The sequence below is a fragment of the Brienomyrus brachyistius genome, chromosome 21 (assembly GCF_023856365.1).
Source record: "Brienomyrus brachyistius isolate T26 chromosome 21, BBRACH_0.4, whole genome shotgun sequence".
Classification (NCBI taxonomy): domain Eukaryota; kingdom Metazoa; phylum Chordata; class Actinopteri; order Osteoglossiformes; family Mormyridae; genus Brienomyrus; species Brienomyrus brachyistius.
Genome location: NC_064553.1, coordinates 12,580,791 through 12,607,071, shown reverse-complemented (window position 1 = coordinate 12,607,071; position 26,281 = coordinate 12,580,791). Strand labels below are relative to the sequence as shown.

The following is a 26,281-nucleotide window of genomic DNA, read 5'->3' as shown; positions in this document are numbered from 1 at the left end:
TGATTCGTCACTCCACAGAACACGTTTCCGCTGCTCCAGAGCCCAGTGGCGGCGTGCTTTACACCACTCCATCCAACGCTTGGCATCGTGCTTGGTAATGTGAGGCTTGCATGCAGCTGCTCGGCCATGGAAGCCCATTCCATGAAGCTCCCGGTGCACAGTGTTTGTGCTGGAGTTAATGCCAGGGAAAGCTTGGAATTCTGCAGTTATTGAGTCAACAGAGCTTTGGCTACTTTAATGCACAAGGGGAGAAGGCAAGCAAGAAGGAATGGGAGGGAGAGAAGATAAAGACAAAGAGAGATGGGTGGAGGACGGACAAATGAAAGGAGGGATAGATTAAGTGAATGAGAGTTTAAAAAATGAAAGGAGCGAGAGGCTTCTGAGGGAAATACCATTAGGACAGAACGCATCACGTCTCTGTCTCTGGAGAATTCTTGGCTCCTAGGATATCAGTCTGTCGTACAACGTGATCCCAAACACCAGCACCATCACTGATGAGGTTTCTCCCCCCTTCTAGTCTTTGACGGAGTTGCAGAGGATGCTGGTGACTATTCCAGGCAGTGTGTGACACAAAGTTAGGTAGCACCCTGGACTCACTGTACTGTCAATTTAGAGATGCCAATTAACTGCATACCTTCAGAATGTGAGAGGAAACTGGAGTGACATGGCAACATGCGAACTCCGCATGCAGTGCTGAACAGGCGTTCAAAGCCCTATCCATGTCCGTATGCAGAAACTGATTATGATGATTTATTTACCATTTATACAAGTTCGACAACAGCTGCAATGTTATGTGCTAATTTTTGTACTTTTCTTTTTCATTTTAAAGTAATAAAAATAAAAAATAAAAAAGATACTCTCCCCGTCGGGGAATCGAACCCCGGTCTCCCGCGTGACAGGCGGGGATACTCACCACTATACTAACGAGGAGATGACGACTCTAAATGAAATTGATGACCTATTGAAGAAAGGTAAAATGTGATTACTGTGATTAATGTGATCTCTCCTTTGATCAGTTCTTCAAAATTGTACTGAACGTATTAAAAATAGGGCACACACAAAGAGGGAGGGGGGCAAAGAGTAGAGGTAAAGCTTTATACTTGTAAAAAACGTGATTGTATTGTACATGGAACACGTTTGCAAGTAGATTTTAAAATGTTCAGGGAAAAAAAAACAGCTAACAGTACGTAGACTTATAAAGTCTTCAAACCAGAGAACTGCATAAACACTGAAAGTCGAATGAGTTCTCTGGAACAACACCTCCCTCTAGTGTACAAGAGCTGAGGTACAGTTGATTCCTCTAATGTGAATTGTTGAACCGATTCTACTTTGTTTTGGAATAAGAATTTCACATTGAACACTAAAAAAATCTTTGCTGGAATTAAAGAAAATTTTCAAATTCCCAATACATTTAAATGTGTCCTACAAAGATCCAGGAGAAACTGTAGCTATTTTATGGCAAAACAATAAACATTTAAATTCTTAGTAGTACTGACACTACCCACATGTGGAGGTGATGGTTTACCACTCGACCTACGCGTGCTCCCTGTTGGCCACAAACAGTCACTACATTATATGCTAAATAAATTCGTCCCACATTTAGGCGATGCTGAAGCAGCATGTCCTGCTCACCAGCTAGCTACAATCTACTCATTAGCTATTTATTTCGTTTTTGAAACATTTGGGGCCAATGACTTTTTGAGTGGGGCCTAGAAACGGCAAACCCACCCCTGCATGCATGTTGATAAAACTACAAAACAGGGTGTGTAACGTAAAAGAACATAGCTAAGGCCAGGCATTGGCCAAAAGTGTCAAAGTGCGCACTGAAATTACCTACAGCCGGTCTTTATCCTCTCTGAGACTCGTCGCTCGTGAAGGTCCCGTTGTCAGGCAGGGCTGGACTGGTAATCTGGCATACCGGGCAAATGCCCGGTGGACCGACGCACTTGGGGACTGGTCGATTTAATATGAATTTTTTTTTTTTTAATTGGCCAACGACCGGCCCATAAAGCAGGGACATCGGCCCATTGGTTCATTTTCTATACTGACACTGGGCTGGCCTAATCATCTCTTAACATGCTCCACCCCTCCCCCTCTGTTTCTTGTGTCAGATGCAATCAGTGGCTCAGAGCCAGAAATCAGTGGATTTAGGATGGAGAAGCAAAAGCGCAAGGGGGGTGCAGAGAAGTTGCGGGCCAAAAAAAAAAAATGCCTCAACATGTGCAAAAATAACCGACATGTTTAGTGCTGTAGCTTCGGTTTCCAAGCCAACAGTAACGTTACCTGACGACACTAAACAGGTGAACATAGCACATGGAGGAGAGGTGACTAGTCATGGCGGCACCCAGGCAGAGGGGCAGGTGTCTGACAGTGAAGTCAAGGAGGGACAGAGACAGAGTGAGCAGGAGGAGAGTAGTTGAAACGGTAAGCATGGTAGCTACATGATTTAACAGGGAGGGAGTGTTAAACAGGGCGGGTGCAGCAGGATAGCGTGTGTGGGCCTGGCTGGGCCTCGAGGAAGATGATGATTTACCTAAATTAATGAATATTATAATTAATGGTGGGCCGTTATCGGCGTTAACGTGCTGTGTTAATGTGAGACTCTTATTGCGCGATAAAAAAAATATTGCCGTTAATCTATTCACAAAGTTGGGAGCTGGGTCTTATACTATGCAAGCTATGATGAAAGAATGAAAAAGTATATCAAAGACATCGCAGTCGGAAATTATCACAGAGGTTGTGAGAGAAAAACACAGACATAGCAGATTCGGAGGGGATTAAAATCACCAAGTACGTCTGTGAAACAAAACATTCTCTAACGACCCCCTGAAACACTAGTTACTTTTAATCATTATTTAGGTAGCACAGATATTCTGAATGTCTTTGGCAGAATTCAAATGATTAATTTCTAAATTAATCTAGATTAAAAAAAATTATCCATGCCCACCCCTAATTATAATAAAACAAACTAATCGTTGTCACTATTATAAAGTCTGTCATATTATCAGTCTGTTACTGCACTAGCGACTCAGTCAGCTAATGTCAAATTACACAGCATAAGCTATTTTGCATTGTTTTTGTAGCTAGGTTAGCAGAGTTAACTTATTCAATTGCAACTTCTGCTGACTATTCTAATGGTAACCCTTTAAAACACATAACGGCCATCGACAGCCCTTCTCTAGAAAAACTTAGATCATGCTATTTGATTATTTTAATTATTCAATCATTTCTCTCTGTCCTTATGTATAGTCAATTTTTGGGAATGGAACAGTAAATATGCATATCTACAGGGACCGCAACGATGGTGTACTTGTTGGTTGTGTCCGACCGATTGTGGTGGGCCGGTCTAAGCGAAAATGCCAGGGCCCTTTTTTTGTCCCAGTCCAGCCCTGTTGTCAGGTCACATTATACTTAGGATTTATGAGCCAGACAAATGTTCATTCAAATAACTCTAATAAATATCAATGGGGAAGTATGAGAACCAAGGCCGCAGAACTCCTGTCCGCAGTGGCATTTAAAACCTGATCACCTTTCTGCAGGTGTCCCCCAAACACTCAGGAAACGCAGGTGAGCATAAGGAACATCAGTCTGCTCCTAAGACACCCTTATCCCCCGAGGCCAAGACCGGCGTGCAGCAGCAACGGAGAACTTCGTAAGGAATTTTTGTTTTTTAAAGAAGACAACAATCCAACATGACCTCTGTTGAGTTTTTATTTGTAAGGCACCATAAATACTTCCTTACTGCTGAACATTACTGTCCATTTACCGTAAATGACTTTTTGTTAACGTTCGTTTTAGCGGTTTTTCTTTAATGAAGCTATATTGGATTTCAATAACACAACATACATTTCTGCCAAGAACACACTTTTACATACAACACAAAATAAAGAGATTAAAAATGACCTTTACAAAGCTCAAAAGGGTCGCCATGTTTCACACCGCCGCCGTTAATGATGCAACTGGCGGCAGTTGGGATGGGGTGTCGTTAGGAGATGGGTGAGGGGCTTGGGGGGGGATTTAAGAATGCAGCCAATCTTTAAGTGGTGCATCAGTACTGCAGTACACAACAAAATTATCCAGCACAGACACAGAAGATGCAGCCTAAAACATACAAAAATGTTAAAAAATTATATGTATATTGATATATATATTTATATATGTATATAAATTGGCCCTTCACAAAACACACACAGACCATTCATATGTCTGAATTAGTTAAATATTTCCTGCTTGTTTTGTTGACTCAGAGGAGGCGGGGGGGGGAAAACCTCAGGTGGACTGAAAGGATGCAGAGAGGCGCGGTGAGACCGAAATGTCACTTTCAGCACCGAGAACGGTTGGCCGTCCTTCGCGCGGCTTGCTGTCTGATCCAGAAGGGCACGGAGCGCCCCCATGAGGCCAGCCGGCAGGCTTACAGCTCCAAGCTCAGCCCTGCCTGAGTTACTGACTGAACTACATGTACATGAGTGCATGCCATGCGCATTTACACACGAGCGCAAACATGTAAGCATGTACTTGGATATGCCGGTGGCCAGTCCGCTCTCCGTGACATCGCAGATATTATCCAGGTGTGTCCACACTCAAACACACACACACACACACATGCACGCACACACACACACACACACACCTATGCACATACATATGCATGTAAGTGAATGCTGAGAGTTTTTTGACTTTCAGATGTCAAATGTCAATTTCAGGTTGTTCCCTTAGATCCCAGGACTATTTTTAAATGTAAAAATAGTAACAATATATATATATATTTTTTTAAACTCAACAGGGCCTCAATTTTGCCACAGCTCAGACTTTCTGAGCTACACATTTGTGCTGTTTGGGGAACTCAACCTTGTAGCAGTTCGGTGGCTTTGTAATTGTCTCGTCATAAACATTAGTATTATTATTACAATATGTTGTATAAACTGTCTTCACTAGGAGGTCTCTGCTGAAGTCATCCATGAAGGGGATCATTTTAATGCCTTTACACAGGCCTTTCCTGTGCACCAAACAGAACGGGCCAGGTCAGTGTGCTCCATTGATTTCACAGCCGCATCATTCAGTGCTAATCAAAACAAGGAACCAGTAGGACACCCAGGACTACTGCGCATGTCTGGGCCTCACCACTAACTCTGAAAACACTTATCTAGCATGTTGACTTTATTAGGTTATTATACAGGTCATTTCTATTCTGTTAATCTGCAAATATTGTTTCAGAAAGAAGGAAGTGATGGACAATACCATCCGTTTCTTTTATCCAGGGGGGAAAAAAAGACAGAGGAAAAAAAAAACAAAGACGGTTGAGCTTCCATCAGGCTGACACCTTAGCTGGCTTTCAAAGTGCTTACTGCCCTCTGCTGTCACACAAGCAAACTGCACCCTCCTCTGCCCATTTTCTTACTGCTCTTCTTAATCCAATGCGATTACAATGCGTTCCTTGCTCTCGTATGAGACGATCTGATCTTGCATTCGATGGCCCGACTGGGAGCTGCGAGAGTGCGGCAGCTATTTGAGAAGTGCGACCACCCGCGAGCGCAAATGCTCTCTGCCAAGCCAGGCGGGAGGATCGAAATGTATACTTGTCGCTGGCTACGAGTTCGCCGATTGGCTGCCAAAGGAAGCATGTAGCGATGCCACTTGTTTTTGGGATTCTGACCTTCAGCATAAGACTGTGCCGCGCCTGGGGCTCAGTACCCTGGTCAGTCTGACCTGATCGAATCACTGTATAGAACTGGAGCGTCATATTTCACAGTCACCTAATACTCTGGCTCTTATGCATGCTTTGGGTGATTATAGTGACATCACGGCTAGCTTAAACAGAATACACCTGTTCAGCTAGAAGCCCATTCCCATGCAGAGCACAGGGCCACTTGATTCCTTGCCTAAGCTCTCACCTCTATCCAAGATCAACCTATATCCCAGAATCTAACAGAAAACAAGAAAATACAGGTAGATGTAATGTTAGAGACAGTGAATCGTGTCCCTTTGTTACAGTAAAAGCCTTTTACTTGTGTGCTCCGGGCTCAGTGCAGTATCACAATCTGTCGTGGTGATGCTTCTTATTTAAACAGGAGGGCGGGCTGATGTGCGGAGGGGGGGGGGGGGGGGGGGGGTGCGCAGGAGCTATTGTGCTATGAGCTAAAAGGGAGAAGACATGGGGAAAAGAGCGAGTGAAGACCAGGCTGGGAAGTGGATATGAATTTATGGAGAAGCGTTTGGGAGGCGAGGAAGGAGTGTGGATGAGAAGGGGGGGGCAGCTGGTGGGGGAATTAAGGAGAATAAAATGCTTAAAAAGACAGTTATATGTAAGTAATAAAAATAAGCAGGATGGGAGGAATGATGCAGGAGGGAGGTGGCGGGGTGGAGAGTGGGGGAGGGGGGGGGCTAGTCAGACTTGTCCCCGTCGTCGTCGCGGTGATTGTCGCTGCCCTCGCGGGCTGCCTTGTCCTCCTTGGCCAGGTGAGCCTGCGAGGCCAGAATGCTGGAGAGGGAGAAGAGGCCCGAGCTGGAGGTGACGGCCGGCAGGGTGGGGGGGGTGAGGCCCAGAGGGAGGGGCGTCATGGGCAGGGCCAGACCCTGGAGCTGGGACAGCTGGTGAGCTTGGAGCTGCTGCTGTAGACACAGGCGTGGGGACAGGGCTCAGCAATCAGGAAAACACCCCTCCCCCCCAGAAAGGTGAAGACAGCGCTTGTGAGAGAACAGCATACCCGGATGATGGAGTTCATCTCAGGGGGAGTGACCTGTTTGGCTCTTTCAATGGCCCCCAGGACCTGCTGTTGATGCTGAGACACACACACACTGAGCATATCTCTGTGACGCACCCACAGCAAAACAAAACCAGCCTGGCCAAATATTTATGGAAAGAAAGGCAGTCCAGTAAGAGTACGGGGGGGGGTATTTATACCTCCTGGGACAGGTACGGGAGCACCTGGGCACAGATCCCGTTCAGTCTCTTCACGATCTCCGCCTGCAACCGGGGTGGGGGTGAGGGGGGCAGGAAGCAGTAGCTGTTAGGGTCACACCGGTGCCGCGACACACACAGGTTTGTAATTATACCTTTGTGGGGACTCTCCATTCATTTCTATGTGGTAAACTCTAATGCCAACATGACGACCTTAACCCCCCACCCAGCCCTAACCTTAACCATAAGTAACCAAACAAAATGAGACACTTCTGGTGTGTTTAGTTTTTTGATTGCATTCACGGGTCTTTGTGGGGACCTGAAAAATGGTCCCCACAATGTCAAAATAACAGGGCTTTATCATATTTGGCCCCACAATGTAATATAAATCCAATTCACACACACACACACGCGCCAGCTGGCTCCCAGCATACAGCATTTATTCGAAGCCTGTCAATGCCAGGAAACTGGGGCAGGTGCCCTTACATGTCAGTCCCCCGCCGCATGCATTACCCACGACACTCTGGTTCCCGTGTGACTTCTCTGAATTCTATTACTTAAGACGACTACAACTGCGCAGAGAGAACACAACACAACACCTAACAGACACACACACAGGCTTGTAATTATATCTTTGTGGGGACTCTCCATTCATTTCTATGGGGGAAAACTCTAATCCCAACGATGACGACCCTAACCCCTACCCAACCCTAACCTTAACCGTAAGTAACCAAACAAAATTCAAAAAAGTTTTTGTTTGGCATTTTTAGTTTTTTATTCATTGCAGTCACAGATTAAATTTAGGTTATTCTTGTGGGTAAACTCACAAAAAAATATTACAGATTTTTCATCACATTATGTAGAAATCTGGTCCCCACAATGTAATAATTATAAAAATGTACACATATACACACGCACGCATGGACACACACAAGTACGCGCACACACACGCACAGACATGATAAACTGAGTAACTGATGCACACAGAGGCACCTGGGTACCTAAACAGGCGTGATACACACAGACAAAAACACACACACCTGCCAGCAAACTAAATCAGCTGTCAGAAGAGAAAGGGAAGGTAGGACTGGGAACAGAGGAGAATTCTTCAGGCTGGATGGGTTATGTGGGGGGGGGGGGGGGGGGAATCTGTCTGTCACAGAAAGGGAAGGAAACTGGGGCTGACTAGAGAAACCACAGTAATGGCAATGCTCAGCATCTGCTAAACCGGTGTCCCCCACTGTGAGCACGGGTGCGTGCGTGAGTGAGTGTGTGTGTGTGTGTGTGCGTGTGTGCGGGGGCGTGCTACCCGCAGCAATCCTACACTAAAATCATTACCATAACTCACCTTGGAGCCTCCTCCAAGCACATCCCCACAACCTCATTCTCCTGCTTTAATATTTCATAAACGTCAAATACAACAGCAATGAGGCCGCCGGTGATGAATTGTACACATGAGATCCGGCACGGCTGAGCGTGACCTGGGTTCTGACTGCGCCGCGTGTATGGAGAGGGAGCCCCGTCCGTCTCTCAGGCGCGAGACTGCCACCCTCCAACCCTCCCACAGAACCCCTGACCAGCCTACATCACTACAAAACTACTCAGGTATTACAATTAATGTAGGAATGATGTACAGCACGCCGGCGCAAAAATACAGAAATATTAATACCCGTGTGGTGAAACATAACATACCTGTTTGTGCATTTCGATGTTCAGCCCGTAAGACATTTCATAGTACTGTAAAATACAGAAGAATCAAAGATTAGGGCATTTTATATATTTTAGATGCTGATGCTCAACACCGATTTCAGCGCTATGATGTCACGCAGGCAGGAAACAGGACAGAAATCCAGCTCGGCATATCTGACCCGAACGTAATGTAAACTCCTGTTTCCCCTTCAGCCCGCTCATGTACAGCACCGTTTCCCAATCCGGTCCTCAGGGAACCACAGACAGTTCACATTTTTGCTCCCTGCTAGCTCCCGGTAGGAGAGAAATGTGGACAGTCTGGCAGGGAACTCGGAGGGAGCAAAAACACGGACCGGCTGTGTGTCCTCGAGGAGCGGATTGGGAAACACTGCTGTAAACCGAAGCCCGGGGTCAGTGCGAAGGAGAGAGCAGGTGACAGCGGCACAGGCACTGGAGGCTCAGCAGGGGAAACGTGGGGCCTCCCTCCCTCATCGGAGGAGCCGGTGGACACAGCCTGAACAGAGGCGACGCTTAAATACCTGCTGCAAAACCACCCAGGTGAGACCAGACTGAGATGGAAGATGATTCAATTAGAGCAGGAAAGCCCAGTGTCCCGGGCGGCAGCTATACAGTAAGGGGGCGTTTGGGGGAGCGAGGAACGGCAGCGGCACTGACACAGAACTGCGCCCGGGCGGGTGCCTCGGATGACAAACCACACCCGGGCGGGTGAGCTGCTTAAAGACCAGGTACCCAGGCTTTCATCCAAGGCTCCGGAATTTTCGGATTCAAATCCTTGGGCCTCACAGCCATTTCGGTACATAATTCGGCTAATTCTAGTAAGTCTGTATCCAGGAAAAACTGCCAATGTCGCCCTCTTTAGTCGCCAAAGACGGAAAACCGTCTGCAATCCCACAGAAACAAAGGTGGCACTGACAGCCCCCCCTCGCAGCTGGACTACCGAGTGGCCAGACAGGCGAGCAGCAGGGGGCGTAGCGTTTAAAGAGTTGGGCCTGTGCCTTCAGACCGCGCTTCCTGAGCGTTAAAAATAGCCCGGCTGTTGGGACAGGAAACGGGAAAGGTGTGAACTCAGACACCACCGAGGAGGGACGCTACGCCAGGCATGTAAATGATGTAACGCAGAGTAAGAGCTCAAGCCTGGCCTTAAGAGGGCCCCGTGGGGCGCCTGCTCATGGCGGGGCATCAGCGCGGGGGCCACCACAGCACCCCCACCCCCCAGGAATTTCAACCCCCACTTACTGGCAGCCTACACTAGGCTGCTGCCAGCTGGGCTGCGCTCCCATCCCCCAGATTGAGAACACTAACCATGGGGGGATGGGGGTAAAACCTCCCAGCAGCCAAAAAAAAAAAAAAATTAACAGACAAAATTAAATCTGGGAAACAATTATGCTCTGCGTGAAGTGAAATGAAATCTTGGGGGGAAAAACAAGACGGTTATCAAGCTTCAGCCGCGAGAAAGAGAGGGAGTGTGAGAGGACTGGGTGGAAGACAAAGACGGAACAAAAACAAGTGGAGATGGGGATGGGGAGGTGAAGGATGGGGGCGGGAGCAGTGGCGGGGTGCTGCTTTCTGGCCGTGAAGGACTGGGGAGGTGATGGGGGCGACAGGGGCGACGACGGCGACGGGTCTCACCATGATGTAGTGACGCTGCATTTCAGACTTCTCACTGGCCAGCTTGTCACACTCCAGCTTGAGGCTGGAACACAAAAGGAGGCTGAGCTGTGAGGGAGCATGGGGCAGAAGTGGGGCAGACATGGGGCAGAAGTGGGGCAAACATGGGGCAGAAATGGAGCAAACATGGGGCAGAAATGGGGCAAACATGAGGCAGAAATGGGGCAAACATGAGGCAGAAATGGGGCAAACATGAGGCAGAAATGGGGCAAACATGAGGCAGATGTGTGACATGGGGAAGATGTGAGGAAGATGTGGGGCAGACGCATGACACAGGGCAGACCTGGGACTGACATGGGGCACCCCCCCCCCCCCCCAAAAAAAACCAGTAACCATGGCAAACGTCAAGGGCACAGGTTCGCAACCGAGAACACTCTCCCAGCCCTGCTGTTCTGGAGGTCGCACTCAAGGGTAAGCGGAAGTGAGGCGGTACAGCTCCTGCTCGGCGGAGGCTGGTCACCCCGGTGGCCTACAGGAGTCGGCCATGAGCAGCCGTGGGAATGAGCATGGCCTGCTGAGGACGGGAGGGGGCCACGTCGCTGATGATGGCTCTGGTGTCATGGGGAGGGCGAGACTCTACACGCAGGCAAGGCAACTGATTAATCTGCCCCACTGTGTGTGTGTGTGTGTGTGTGTGTGTGTGTGTGTGTGCGCGTGTGCGTGTGTGTGTGCGTGAGCAGAGCAAAGAGAACATGTGCACACGCACATTTATTCATATATACTTTTTTAAACATTGGAAAATCTTCCCATTCACCTTTCAGAAAGGCTACTCCTTGTCTAATCCCTCTCTCACCAATGAAACTCTAACAACAAGCTCGGAGTTGCCATGACGACCACCCCTATCCCTGCTGCTGCATTTGTTCGGCTGCAAACCCCTAAATGGCTATCGCCGGGCTCTGCTGCATTGTGATTGGTGGAGGCCCAGGGGTGGGCGAGGCTCTTTAGCCCAGCATTGTGACACGTCCTCCCGGCCATCCTCCCTCCCCGATGACGAGCCGGCTGTCACCGTCATGTCGATTCGTGATGCTTTATTATTTCGGAGCGAGTGCCGGACAGCGGTCGCGACGTGGGAACACGACGCCGCAAAACTCCTCCTCTAATTGGACCTCCTCTTACAGACTTGGAACCCTGTCAAAAGGATTTCGCCCACGGCTACAGAAGCTCATGTGCGAGTGAGAGAGCCGATGGAAACCAGCCTGAGCCGACTGCCGTTCAGGAGAGCGTCAGGTAGGATCTGAGGTACGGGGTGGCCGTGACACGCGCGTGACAAAGGCAGCCGCCGAAGTTACAGTCGCTCTTACAAATCGCTGACCTCAATGACACCAGCAGATTTTGAGGGAAAGAAAGTACAATAAGAGGCTTGAAAGGCACACTTTTGAAAGGCCTTTGAAAATTTTGCAAATGAGGGAGGGGGAATCAGGAGGTCAGGCTGCTAAATCTGCGTTACTGTCCCACTGAAAACTTAATGAGAGTAATCACACAGTAGGAGAAACCGGCTACCAGAAGTTTCCCCTTCCCTGCCGTCGCACCGGACCTGCGCCCACAGCTCCCCTGCGCGGATCTCACTGGGCCGGTCTGCACCCTACCTGTGGTACTGCGCTTGGAGGAACTGGAACTCATCCTTGATTCGGTCGCAGGAGTCAGATGTCGTGAATTTCAGCTGTTGTGATGACTGGGATGAAGCCTGTGTGATATAAAGAGACCGAATGAAACACACTGACACCAAAACGAATAAAACAGTGGGTACACCCCATGGACTGTCTGTCTATACAAACCAATGTTTCCTAACCCGGTCCCTGGGCACCCCCCAGACGGTCCATATTTTCACTCTCTCCCAGCTCCCTGCCAGACATCATGGACTATACTTTAGTGACACAAGTGACATTAACGGTTCTGCAGTTTCCACCTGTAACACCTGCAGGTACCGAGCGTCTGATGTTAGTTTGATCCTGAGATTCAATATCGGGAAAAGATATTTTGCAGTGAAATCAGATAATGAAACTGACAACGTGCTGAAACATTACTGTGCAGTGAACAGCAAATGTCTCCAATGGTCGCCGGAATACATGTTAAAATGTATGATGAAAGAGCAATAAAACACTGTCCAGACTCATTCAGCAATGAGCCACAGAAGGACTACGGCCCAACACACAAAGACTCATTAGGGCCACAGGAGAAATGCGCTTTGATCTGACATTAATCACGCTAACTGCTGGATCAAACTGAACTGGCCCATCTGTAGATTCTAATATTTCGGAATGGCATGACTAGTGTTTGTTTTTCCATTTTTGACACACACAGCACGTCCCCTGGGCCACTTTCACGCCTTTCCTGCTGTGGTGCTCCATAATGCACATGCATTTTAGGACGGCCTGTCCAAACTCTAGCCTTCTCCGCTAATGCGGACCGAGTAAGACCAGCATAAATTATCCACGGATAAAAGGCAACTTCTGTTTAGCTGATGCACTGAAGTGATTCATAAGGAACTTCGTAGCTCCTTTAGAGTCGCACTTATGGGTGCAGAGAACAGATGGCAATTGTATGCTAATGTGCTGAGAGAAGCACGTGGCAGGTTAGCATTTAGCAGTAACGCTAAAAGAAATCAAACAAATGCACTCGTATTTGAGGTTTTAGCATTATAAGGGTACAGATATAGCATAATTTAAACCATTACTTTAGATAGCACACAGTATGGTATCGTTCGGATCTCCTTGGGCTGGGGTACTTTACATGCAAGTGTCAGTCAAGATAGAACCCCCACCAGAAAGTTTGTTCTAAAGGCCCGCTACGTCTGCACTGAAACGTTACAAATTTTTTGTGCGATTTTCCGGAAAAAAAAATCTGCGTTCGCACTACCGTTATTATTAGCGCTGAAAAAAACTTCTGCATTCACACTCCTCTGTATAAAAGCCAAATGACGTAGCTATAATAGTAGAGGTTAATGTATATATTTCTGACATTTCTCATCTGCACATTTAACCAAAGTTTATGATATATTTTTAGAAGTGGCGCACGTTATATTTTATTTGTTAGTTGTGGCTTGAGTACGTGTCATTTGAATGTTTTTTGTCCATCCAAAATTTTTTATAATTCCAGAAGTGAAGTACACATTCTGAATCATTTTCACTTTGATTAGTAATAAAGTTCAGTTTTTATAAACGCTTGGCTGTTGATTAAACACGTGGTTTTGTGTGAGATTAAAGTAAATGCATGTATTTTATTTACAAAAGTGAAATATTACAGTACTGGAGCGTCAAACACAAAGCTGTACATAAATGGAACCAATACAGCACAAACAGAGGGATGCAAAAATGTGGTCACTATACGTCTCACTCTCTTCCCCTAAGCTCCAGAGCACTCTAATGTTCAATGGCTGGATGTGTTTATCATAAGCTAGAGCTGCACTTAAACTTGGCTCAGGTACACTCTCGTTTTGAGCTTCACAATAGTTGTAAACAGCATACAATGTATATAAAACACAACTTAGCTGAAATCTGAAAAAAATTATTGCGTTAAACTAAACGAAAACATATTAGTGCAGATGGGTCCTAATTCTTCAGTTTGTTCAGGTGCTTTCTTCCGTTTTGCCCATTTCAACGTGCCCCAGATTTTAGTATATCTGTATTACCTCAAACCACTGTATATGAACCAGACAGGGTTCTATGATGTCATAATTTACATCACAGTCTGATGGGGGACCAATTATTAAGAATACAAGGGGCTACCTAGAGATACACAAGAGTCACAACAGTCCAGTAAACAGTTACACCATTACTTATGGGTTAACCTGGTTCACACATTAAAAGGAGATCACTTAAATATTACTATATATTTAAAAACAGGCACAATGTCATTGTCTTATTCATCACAAAAGAAGAATCAGACAGTTACTTGAATTCAAAAGACTGCTTTTCTCTTGCAGACCACTTCCTGTTCAGTCCAATTAACCACCCACCATCGGAAACTGGCCGTGCTCTGAAGATGAGCTTCGCGTTTGCTCCCAGCCTCAATTGAGAGAATGGCGAGTCTATTCCGGCACACGCGTCTGCTCTGAGAATTCGAGTCCGCCCCTGGAGAGCGGGACCACCTTTATCTGCATTTGGCCAGCGATCCTTTCCATTACCGTTTACATTTCGTCGCCAGAGCTGCCACTTTCATCCCCAGCGACCTACATTCTCAGCCATTTATGCAGAGGAATATTTCCTGGGAGCAATTCGGGTTAAGTGTCGTAAAGGCCGGCAGGACTGGAGGCCCTCTGGGGACTGGAGGAATGATCGCGATTTCAGGCACATTAGAATGCAGACTCTGAGCACAGGTAAAGCATGGAACCCAGTCCGGCCAGCTGAATGTCCCAGCAGGCCATTTCCTCACTGATTGGCACAGCAGACAGCTTCATCCAGGCTCGAGCTACATGCGCTCCTTGTAGCGTATTCTCTGACAGCGCTGCGTTTGCACAGGGGAGACCGAAGCAGAGAGTCTTTTCTTCAGGACACAAAAGCAGAAGCTCCCACCTGGAATTTCAACATGGGCCATAAAATCTAAATGGCAGCGTATTTTTTTTTTCTTAAAAAAAAAAAAAAAGCAAAAAAGAAAAGCTTTTAAAGCCAGAAACTTTAGCTTTAGCAGCCACTGGCGGATTCCTCAATTTATTTTTTTTCTCCCCTCTTTGCCCTTTTGTCCCAGGGACCAAGGTGCTCATTGAGAAGCACCGGCTTTAAAGGTCCGATCTCTCTGTGCGCGGCCAGTTATAGACTTTTAAAGGGCAGTTCTACACGGAATGAATGCCCTGTCAGAGGCATTCAGGAATTAAAATACATCTAAATGTGACCTGCCTCCGCTCAGGCAACCTATGAATTGTGAGCCTCCATTTCACTACAGGCTGCCTCTGCGTGTTCATTAGCATACATGTATATGCAACATGTGCATTGAAATATGTGCTTGGTGTGCAAATAACCCTGTAAAGCAGAAGCGAGAGAAATCTAACAATAAAAAAAAAAAACAAACATTTAAAAATACGTTTTAGAGAGTAGTTTCTTTTTCTTCCAGCGTTCTGAATAGCTTATCACAGACGTAGCCTGCAACCATTTGAACGATTTGCTTTTTATAACTGACCTGTGCAAATGTAAACCATTTCCCCCTTTCTGGTAAAACGTCTCCAAGAAGCCCAGCTGACAGGGCTCAAGAGAGCGCTAACGGAGCCCGGGGAGATGCAGGGGAAGGAAGCGGTCGACGGCTGTGAAATATTGCGGGGGCCCTTGGCACAGAGCTGACAACACCGCCACTGAGGGAAGGTGCGTCTTAAAGGAAGAGGCTTGAGCCTCGATGTGCTGGAAAACACCCGGCTGTGTGAATGGCAAAAAAAAAGATGAAAAAGGCTGTCTGTCTTCCACGGACGAGCCTCCGGGTCCACAACCCAGACAGCCCTGTTGAGGGCCGAAACTGGATTCCCAATTTACAGTTATTTAGAGTTCCTGAGGGCAGGCCTTCAGAGTTACGTCCAGACGCTTGGCAGCATGCTAAAGGTTTGCTTGGGCACTACTGAGGTGCCCTGAAGGGGATTATTCCACATGACCAATTGCGATGAAGGGCGTCCTGACCACACCCTGAGGATCTGGCCGTGAATTAAGTCTGAGTGAGCCAAGGGCCTTGGGGCGGAACGTCCGGCCCAAGCATGTCCAAAAAAAAAAAAAAAAAAAAAAAAGAAAGAAAAGAAAAAAAGTTCTTCAACCACCACGCCACCTGCTGGCATCTTAAGGTACTGTAGCTATAGGCATATGTCACTCAGCTCGGGGCCCTTAAGATTGGCTCTGTAGTGCAAGTCCTACGCAAGAGCTGGAGCCGTCAATCACTCAAAAGCAGCCTCAGCCTGTGCACATGCCCAGCCTCGCCGCTTCACTACGGCCCAGTGCACCGCTCAGCAGGTGTGACATCAGCTCCACACACTCCTGAATACTGATGCAGCCCTACATGCACGCAGGCGCACGCACGCACACACACAGCAGGTAAAGAGGCACAGCAAAAATAGAAATCGGGGCCTGTCACTCCTGCCAAATTAGAACGTGTATTTTTATCCCACTGCCGGGGCTGAACTGCTTATGCTCCACGTTTGCCACTAATTCTGCAGAGAAGCTTCTGGAGGATCTCGCACGCGGCCGCGCGGAGAGGGCCGTCGGCGCTGGGCCATGCGTGTGGCCCCTTGAAAAGGGCCGCCGTGATCTGACGGGAAAGGAGAAAATAAAACGTCTTTTCAAGGCCCCGGCACAGAAAAAGCTGCAGGCTCCCTGTTTTCGCAGCTGTATTGATCCAGAGGAGGGAGGGTCACGCTCAGCACAAGCCCTCCATGTGAGGCTCTTTATTCCCGTCAATGGGGCCGCTCTATCTTGCTCTTCTTCCTTTCAATCCCGCCGGAGCCCTTTCTCAAGGTCCCCCCCGCCCCCCCCAGCTTTGAAAGTGTGAGTGCAAATCCAATAGAGTTGGGGGGTGGGTGGGTAGACAAAGACTCAGAAATCCTCACGCCGTCCGAAATCAATTAGTGCACCCGCTACAAAAATCAATATCACCTGTGACCTCAGCGGTGCTGCCCGCCGCCGCCCCCTGCTGCCCCCCCGAGGCGCGGAGTTTACAGAGCGGCCCGATTGTGATGCTAATGAGCGGCACTGGCCTTAACGACCCAGACATCTGCTGGGCTTCCTGTCAAGATGCTGATTCAATTTGTTCCCCTGGAACAAAAAGCGGATGAGGCCCTGGGGGCCAGGGACGAGTGTGTGAGTGTGTGTGTGTGTGTGAGTGTGTGTGTGTTGTTATCGTAAAGTGTAGTGGTGGGTCTTAAAGGACAAAATAAATGAAACCCAAAAGACTGACCCAGATACAGCACTTTATTTAACCAGTGTGTGAGTGTGCAGATTTAGGATGGTTAGACATGGCTCTTGTAAGAAGAGAGATTTACCACTACTGTTGTTATTAACTAACTAACTAACTAAATAAATAATAATAATAATAATAATAATAATAATAATAATAATAATAATAATAATAATAATAACTGCCGCTACCGTGGCCAGGATAAAAGGTTAGGAGATGGAAAGATGGATGGATGGATGGATGGATAGATAATCCATTCCAACTTCCATCCAGTTTGCTCTCATCTAGAGCAAATTGGGGGAAGCGTGAAATGAATTTCCCTACGGGGATCAATAAAAAGTTACTATTATTATTGTTGTTATTATTATTACTACTACAATGTACCTGCACTCATACTTGTTCAAATGGCAAATAAAGAATCACGTCATCAGCCTTTTATACAACTGGATGTGTATGCATGAGTGTGTGGACATGTATATATTTCATTGTGGGGACCAAATGTCCCCACAATGTGATAAAAACCTGTCATTAAAAACCTGTCATGGTTCCCACAACAAAATGAAAATCAATTTTATAAAAATCTTTCACAGCAATCAAAACACTAAAAATGTCAAAAGTCTCATATTTTGTTTGGTTACTTATGGGTTAGGGCTGGGTAGGGATTAAGGTTGTCATTAGAGTTTTCCCTATAGAAATTAATGGAGAGTCCCCACCAATACAGTATTACAAACCTGTGTGTGTGTGTCTGAGGGAAAACGAGACAGCGAGGGGGGAGGGGAGTTTGTTTAGTGAGGGGTGTGGGTTGGGGGCGGTGGGGGGAGTAGGGGAGATTAACCTTTCCCCAGCCGGGGCCTTTTGTAGGGGGGCTGGAGGCTGTCCTGTTAATTCAAGTGGGCTTAATCATACCTCCACTCTTTAAACCCTCACCACCCCCCATGCCCTGGCATGACCTTCGCTGCAGCACAACAGACATGGGAGGAAGTCCATAATAAAGAGGGACAAGCGTAGTGTGCGTGTGTGTGTGTGTGTGTGTGCGTGTGTGTGTGTGTGTGTGTGTGCGTGTCCGGCACTCCGTGAAAGGCAAAAACCAGCCATTTCAGACCCGGCTACTTGCTCATGAATGCCACCCCACAGTGTCGTCTGCACCAGACCTGGGCCACCAGTGGAAAAGCACAGCGGAGACCTGTCTGCGGAGGAACCCCCGCTAGTGACGGGTGGGTGGGGAAGAGGGCGGGACGCATCACAGCAGCCGCGGCCGTTTGTCAGTTTATTCCATTCCCGCACTGTCAATGGCAGTCAGGGCCTGTTTACATAGACGTCTCCATGACAACAGAACGTGCAATTGCTCCGGTCAGACCGAGGTCTAAAACACAGGCCTGACAAAGACCCACATCATCTCACAAAGACGTGACACAGTCCCAGAGATATTAAAGCGGGTGAACAGAGTGGGCAGGGCTAACGTTTATATGTGTGGTTGAAAATACTAGCTTCCTATTTACAGATCTGTGATATACAGGTATCTTCCAAGGCTTTAGCACACAGCGAGGCAAACGGTTCTCAGTAGAAAATCTCCCTCCTGCAAGTGCACGTTTCGGCACAGTTCCTTTGTCGGGTTCAGAACAACAGCTTGGTAACTGTCAATCAATGGTTTGGGGGGGGGGGGGAGCAAGTGAGCTCTAGGGAGGGGGGGGGGGCAGGGGGAGGAGCCAGAGTGAGGGACGCTTACGGGGTCGACTAAGCGCTCTGCGAAATCCCTGCGCTAAATCAGTAATCCCCGCTTTTAATCCTGTGTGCTGCGAGTCATTAGACCAAACAAGTAGCATAAGGGCACTCAATTGGATTAGACCACATGGCAGAACTGGGTCCCCAATGCAGGGAGATGCTCACGGCGCCACACTCTGGCACCGACAAGCAATGAGGGACGACGGGAACCCCACAGAGCAGGCAAAACGGACAGAAAAGATGGTGAGGTGGTGACCTGAATCCCATTTTGGTCTTATCTACCATTACACGTTTGACAATCCGTGTGTGTGAAGGCAAGATGGTGGCCATCCTACAACAGAACTGCATATACGAGGCAGCATAAGGGCGGGAAAATGTACAGGTCCAGACTGCGACCAGACTGTGACAGCAGTCTGCAGCATTACTCATATTTCTGTTCCTCGCATGTTATGCACAACGTGGTGACTCTCCAGTACAGACTAAGAACAATAAAGACTAAATTCATTAGTCAGTGGGGAAAACTTGTCAAATAGCTCCCATTTGACTCATTATTAACGATTTCTTTTTACTTCACAGACTCAGCAGAAGGTTTTCCACATGCCCAACCCAGTCTGAACCCCCAGAACCCAATATAGGCAGCTGACACTATGCTAACTAAAAGAAGATGCTGAAATATTAATATATTCAACTTTATTTGGTGAATAACATGTAGAAACCATACTGCACATTCAGCATGAACTAAAGGCTGATATACCTCTACCTACCACATAGACTCTATGCAGATGTATTAATCAACCCTAACCTGCTTCCTGCTGCACCCCATGGTGAACCACTGGAAGGAAACCAGACTTGGCTAGTGAGAAACCCTTTTCACAGCCTGATACGCCGGCGTGACTGACACATCGGACAGCTGTTAACATCCACGGTCTCGCAGGCCACTGCGGGCGAGGTGAGCTGACCGTCTGTGAAACGGTATAGACTGGGGTTGCCGTCAGGGCCGAGTGTGTGCAGAGTCATTCTACTGCATTTAGCATTTCTATAGAACCCATGAAGAGCCGAATGCTCTTCATCACTGGAATGACACGCATTTAAATGCACTGGAAATGCATCCCAAACCTTTCCGCATAAACAAACGCTCACTGAAGCCCACCATCATCATTGCACAGGACGCTCATGGACTTCGTACCGCGGACGGATGTGGAGACAGCTGGTATTCCGGGATCTGAGCCGCATCGGATAAAAATCGGAACGTTACGGACATGCTAAAGCGAGGCTGATGAGCTGTGGCCGCCCGCCGCCTGCGAATCAGGACGGGCGCCTTCCCACGCGGAGATGCAGGAGCGGCCGGATCCCTCGTCCAATTACCAGCCTCCCCCAGTCGCACTCCAAGATGGGACGCGAAGCGGCAGGACGGAGCAAATCAATCGCGGCGGGTGACCAGTAGAAATGGCCCCTCTCTCCACCCGCTTACTGGTACAGTGCTGGAGGGCCTTGAGGGAGCAATCACACAGCCTACCACCTTGCACGGCCCAAGCAGACGGCCCTGGCTAACGGGGGCTCTCGCAGTAGGAGGACCAATCAGAGAACTCTCAGCCCGAGCCCTCTGACAGCACCTCACCTCTTTACACCCCCCCCCCAAATTCCCCACAATTAAGTTCTTCAGGGCCAGGAGCTCGGCCAAAAGGCTCAAAATACAAACTGAAGCCCAGGTCTGTGCAACGACCGTTTTAAATATCAGGCAACATTATATGAGCCCTTTATCATCCTTACATCCATGCCTAACAACTCATTCAGCAAACCCAGCCAATCCCAGCAAGCACAGGGCACCATGAAGGGGAACACTCTAGAAAGGATGCCAGGAGTTCTTAATCTTTAACCCAGAGAAGCTTAATTTATCAGTTTCTACTGCTGAATATTTTACCACAATATTTTATTACAGCATTTCAGATGAAATCTGCATTCAAAGAAATACTCCTTACTGCTCCTGATTATATACATGATAAATCAACCAGCACACACCAAGTCGTGCTGTCACGCTGTCACCACAGAGCACACATACTGCCGCTTTTACAGGGGTGACGCCGTGTGTCACCCCGCCAGATGCGCGGAAATGCCACCCTCACAAGGTCCCAGCAACTTCGCCGCACCTGCCGGCCTCAAACGACTCTCTACCACGGGGGTGCCTTATCTGCGATAGCACTGGGGGTGTTCAGATCAGGCCGGGATCAACAGGGCCCTCCTCTTCTCCGCAGCTGGAGACCTTTCCATGAAACTGTCACGCTCGGCCTCCCAGGCTGCCGGATAACGTGGGACGAGGGCTAAACGTGAGGCACTCCTCTGAACGCGACATGACGAGACACCAGACGTAACGGAACAGCGACAAAACAAAAGCGATAACATCTCCTGTCACTGCAACATACAGCAGGTTGGAGATGCATCGCAAGGAGGCGTCAACCGTAACTAGGATTCGAGTCTGGAGAGAAGCATGAACCTGCAAATGACTCAAAGTTTAGTCTAGAAAAAAAAGAGAACAGCTAGATTCTAAGTTTTAGAAACATAATAGAGATCACAGATTGCAGTTTTACATGATTACACACAAAATCCCTCTTCAAAATAGGCCCTATAGTACATATTGCAATATAAAGGCAACAAAGACTAATCATGCTAATTGCTCAGATATTCATAGTTACATATTTTTTGTATGGGTGGCACAGCAACACAAGGCAAAGGCTCCAAGTTTAAGTGTTAGACTCCCATTTTCATTTTGTGTGCCGGGAGAATGTCAGTCAGGCTAACCAGCATCTCTAAATTGCCTGTAGCGTATGACTGCGTGCATTTGTGCATGCCCAGTAATGGATTGCCATTTTGTCCAGGGTGTACTCTAGCCTAGCATGGTCTCCAACCCTCCTCCCCCGCAACCCAGAAAAGGATAACCCGCTGGAGCATGCATGGCGCATGGGCATCACGCATACCAGCCGTACGAAATGCTACATTTCATAGTCCGTCAAAATCGCATAATGAGAGGCTGGCCTCTAGTTCTCAATCAGGGACAGCAAGGAGCACATTGCGAAAGAGCCGGACAAAAGCCCCCAAAGCATGGGGTCCTTCGGCAAAGAACAGGGTTTACAAGAATGTGCTCCTAGACATCCCTGTAGAGAAGGGAACAAATGACAGAGTGAGAGCCCTCAGCCCGAAAAACAATGCTTACAAGTACATACAGAACAGGTATAATTACAGGTGCCAAGAGAAAAAGACACACCTTTACAGGAAGTTGTTACAACCGAATGCACGTCGGTGTTTCAGAAATAAGGGCAAGACAATGAAACGCAATAATAATATTAATATAGCTGGGTGCTGTTCGGTCCGAAAGAACAGCCCAATAAAAAGTAGGACAAGTAGCAAAAAAATCAAAAAGTTAGCACATCTTGATTGAAAACAATTTCAAGTACTTGATCACCAGAGTTTTGGACAAAAAAAGCCATCTATTCCGGAGTTCATTTTAAACAGAATATATAATAAGTCAAATTATTACCGCTGTAATATTAACATCCTTAAACCGTTATATAAAGAAATGTATATAAACCGTTGACTTATAAAGATTCTCTAATAGCTCCCATCCAGGTCTTTCCTGTATTCCAAGGAGAAAAAGAACACGCATCTTTTGTGAAGAGCAGCCATTTAACCTCATTACTTAATAAAATATTTAACTGACATGGCACACAAAAGTACCTGGTTAAAACGCATCTCTGAGAATCAGAGGTCACATGCTCTGCTCAGCTTTTATTAGGCGAAAAACAAGCCCTTCTTGGCTGGATGACTACATATGGGCAGTGTTTCTGCCCTCAGGAAATCGCAGTGCAAAATGGAAAGTAAAATATGTTGATTTTTGTTGTATGTCCTACACTCTTGTGACTGGAGAGGCACAGAGTTTGACAGAAAGGTCGCACTATTTTCTTTATTTTTCGTAAAGGTACAACAGACGGTTCCAGCACAATGGAGGCTGATAAAAAGCAAAACAGCTACCAAATCTGGTTACTGCTCAAATTGCACAATAACTATGCTACAATACGTATGACAAATAAATATTTCATAGCATCTTAGCACTGCTTATACATTAAATTCAATCAGCAGTACCCTGAAAATCTATTCTGACAAACATTACCGATCATCAGTTCATCTCCAAGCGTGATTTGAGGACATGACTTTTCTTAAAATGTAACTGTTAAATGTACAACAACCAGGGAAAAGGGTGATGTATGAATTAGTGATCTGTTCACTTGGTGATTTACTGCATGCAATAATCTGATATTCTCTTGAGTCTACTCACATTTAGGCGACGTGACAGAATCATTTGTATACTAGCTGTGTGCTATCAACAGCCTTCCAGAAACTGGGATCAAGATTATAGTATTTTAGTACTGTTTCAAAACATGTTTTTGGGATTGATTTTCAATAAGACGACCCAACATGGATATACATCCATCGATCTAGCTGGTCATTCTGGTTAGTGTGGAGGCCGGCTGGACATTAATGCCAAAAAAAGTTTAAAATAAAAATTTACAGTTGAAGAAAATTCACAGATATTATTAATAAATCACGTTGCGCTTTTCCTATGAATGTATTGCAAGACTGGGTAATTCTAGGTCTAACTACTACTGCGGTCACCGAAAACAATACCGTAAATACCTCCCAGGATGACTATTTACGGTAGCAATGTTGAAAATGTCAACAAATAGGCTTCAGTTCCAGGACAAAAACAGTAGACTCCTACGTAATCAAAGACCAAATATTGTTCCCAGCATTCAATTTGTAAATTGGCAAGACCCAGCAACTGTGGATTATTCAGAGCACAGAAACTTCCTTGGTTAATTCGGTGATGAAATTATATTCCAGGCCAAAGCCAAATTCAGTTAATATTGGATGGGGAAAAAAACTGTGCAAGGTTCCAACACAAACGGCACCTACATCCGACTGGGAAAATACATTTATAAAACTTACGTATTTTAAAGCCGACTGTTTAACGAATTATTTAAAATGCCACAAGACAAAGGCGGTACCAGACGGTAGTGTGCTATAGGCTATAATACACAAATATTTAACTTGGCAAAAGAATCCAATAAGACATTTTAGCGATGTGGGGAAACGGTTCATTTCACATGATATATTATTAATTTCTTGCAAGTATAAAATATCTACAGTGGAATGAATTTAGATATAAATGCAGTTACCATCCCTAACCATTGTCTAAAAACGAAAACACGGAGTGACACACACGACCAGACTGAAATTAATTTCATAAAATCAGGTTGACCTGTATACCAGCATTACATTACTTAACTGAAGATATAAAGTTTGAGAATCCAACGGCGTAAATAAAAACTACAGGAACCGTCCATCGCGTTACAAAATGTCCATGACAACAAGAACACACTTGTTAGAAGAAAAACTATATAATGCGTGTAGGTGGATTGTTTTTAAACAATTGGCAAAATCGCTTGAAATAAAGGCTGTCGACGGAGGGCAGCTGTTATTTTAAAATGGACTCTGTTTGACCATCGTAAGCATCAGCAGCATTGAACGATGTAAACAAACGCATGTATAACGCGGCGGCTCCGGGGGCCGAAGGTGCCCGGCACTTAAGCCCAGTAAATCACACTAATACACGCTAGAGAAATAAAGACGCACATCAGTGCACTTACCGAGTGCCTAGATTGTGGAAACATCATGTCAATTTCTTGTTTAGTGTGCAGCACTTAACAGCAAAATCGAAACGGCGAGCGGAGAGCGTCTTTAAAATGAGAATTTCTTCTTTGTTCAGCTAATCCTCTCGAAAAAGAAACGAAATCTGGGGACCCGATCCGAGATTTTTGTGCCCGTTTGCTGGTCAGTTCTGGTTTATCAGTCTCGACAAACTAAAGCCGCATTTGATCCTTTGTTCACTTTGGATTTAGTATCGCTAGTATTTCTGCCACCTTAATTTCTTCCACGGCACAAACGTCCTCAGCCACTCCTTGGTTGTTTGATTCACCAGCGTTACCGTGCAATTTGGCTGGCTTTCTGCATACGTTCTTGCAAGGAAGCTTTGCTTTCAAGCAGTTTTTTTTAAAGAAAAAACCCCCGTCGTCGGTTCCGAAATAGCCGATAAATTTAGGCTTTCACGTAGCGCGACAAAAAAAGTTTAAGTAATAAGTCGAATATAAGACAACGTTCCTGTAAAATGAATCCGAACTGGGTTTTTTTCCCCCTCAAGATATCTACACCGTACAAGCTACCGCCAGCAATCTAGCCTGTTGGGTACAAATAACGCGGCAGTTGGATTTTGGACGTTGTCGCGAAATATTTTCCCTGCTTCAAACTAAATATACAGCGCAGTTTTACGAAGCTTTATGCTTTCCCCCCCCCGACAAAATCCCTCCTTTCACTACGCCTGCTTCTTCCACCTTCGGATATTACAATGTGCAAATACGAGCTTTTGCTGAACAACCATTTCTTTTCCGCTGCTCTACAAAATGTAGGAGAGACATCTAGGAACTAGCGCCCCATGTGATGTGGGATTGAGGTGGCGCACCGAAGGCCCATTTTAGATGTCAAATGTATAAAATTACAGTTTGCGGAAGTGTTGCTGTTTAATGCGCCCCCAGTGGATGGTGTGAGTAGCGCAGCACATCTGTTCACCCGGCCTGTCCGTGCGCCTTATCTCGCAAGCACAAGTTGCGAGATACATACACAAATTGTCCCGGTGTAAATAAATCCCTTTGATAAAGAACATTTCTAATGCTGCGAAGATGACTAGGCAATATAACCATAAATACAACCGCAAAGAAAATACAGGACCTGAGCTATTTTTTTGATAGACTTTTGCATGCAGACCGCGCCATGGATCGAGTTTATGTGGTGTGAGTGGAATAAATTGCTAGTAAATTGGTAATAAAAACACTAGTAATTTATCCTTTGAATGTTTTACGATTGGGCTTCCATTGTACAATATCAGATATGTGGCTTCAACTTCACCGAGATACAACTTTAAAAGACTAAAATGCGCATATATGATTACTGTAACGACTCATTTTAGCGTCATGTTAAGTTATTCAGTTTTTGAATTATCATTCCCAAGTGTCCAGTTAAGCAATTCAGGTGCATTGGTCCAAACAAACAGTATTTATCACTGTGACTATTTTGTAACCTTGTAAAATTAGGTCCAGACTACCCTAGTTTTACCTGACATTCTACTGCAGCCATGTAGACTGTTTGTGTATGTATGTATATTATATATACACATATATATATATATATATATATGTATATTATACATATATATAAATAAAATTATCCAACACTGCGGTGATCTTTTGCTCATCTGATAGGTTCAGTGTTTCGTGCAACATTGTTCTGATAGAATGGAGTTCGATGCAAAAAACAAAG

At 46.3% G+C, this 26,281-nt stretch overlaps 1 protein-coding gene and 1 non-coding gene across 3 annotated transcripts; both read right to left on the bottom strand.

The window, feature by feature from the left end:
- Positions 1-858: 858 nt before the first annotated feature.
- trnad-guc (transfer RNA aspartic acid (anticodon GUC)) lies at positions 859-930 on the bottom strand. The gene has a single exon. It is a non-coding gene; the product is annotated as a tRNA-Asp (tRNA).
- A 2,763-nt stretch (positions 931-3,693) lies between these two features.
- LOC125716570 (TLE family member 5-like) lies at positions 3,694-25,459 on the bottom strand. 2 transcript variants are annotated; one of them, XM_048989031.1, is made up of 7 exons: positions 24,559-25,459; positions 11,863-11,960; positions 10,238-10,301; positions 8,591-8,635; positions 6,902-6,964; positions 6,705-6,779; positions 3,694-6,606 (listed from the first exon to the last, which is right to left on the bottom strand). In XM_048989031.1, exons 1-7 carry the CDS (start codon positions 24,583-24,585, stop codon positions 6,382-6,384), a joined length of 597 nt encoding a protein of 198 aa, XP_048844988.1. In that variant the 5' UTR covers positions 24,586-25,459; the 3' UTR covers positions 3,694-6,381. The 2 variants fall into 2 exon arrangements, with proteins under 2 accessions (XP_048844988.1, XP_048844987.1); XM_048989030.1 differs by having other exon boundaries at positions 3,694-6,609; positions 24,559-25,458.
- Positions 25,460-26,281: the final 822 nt, after the last annotated feature.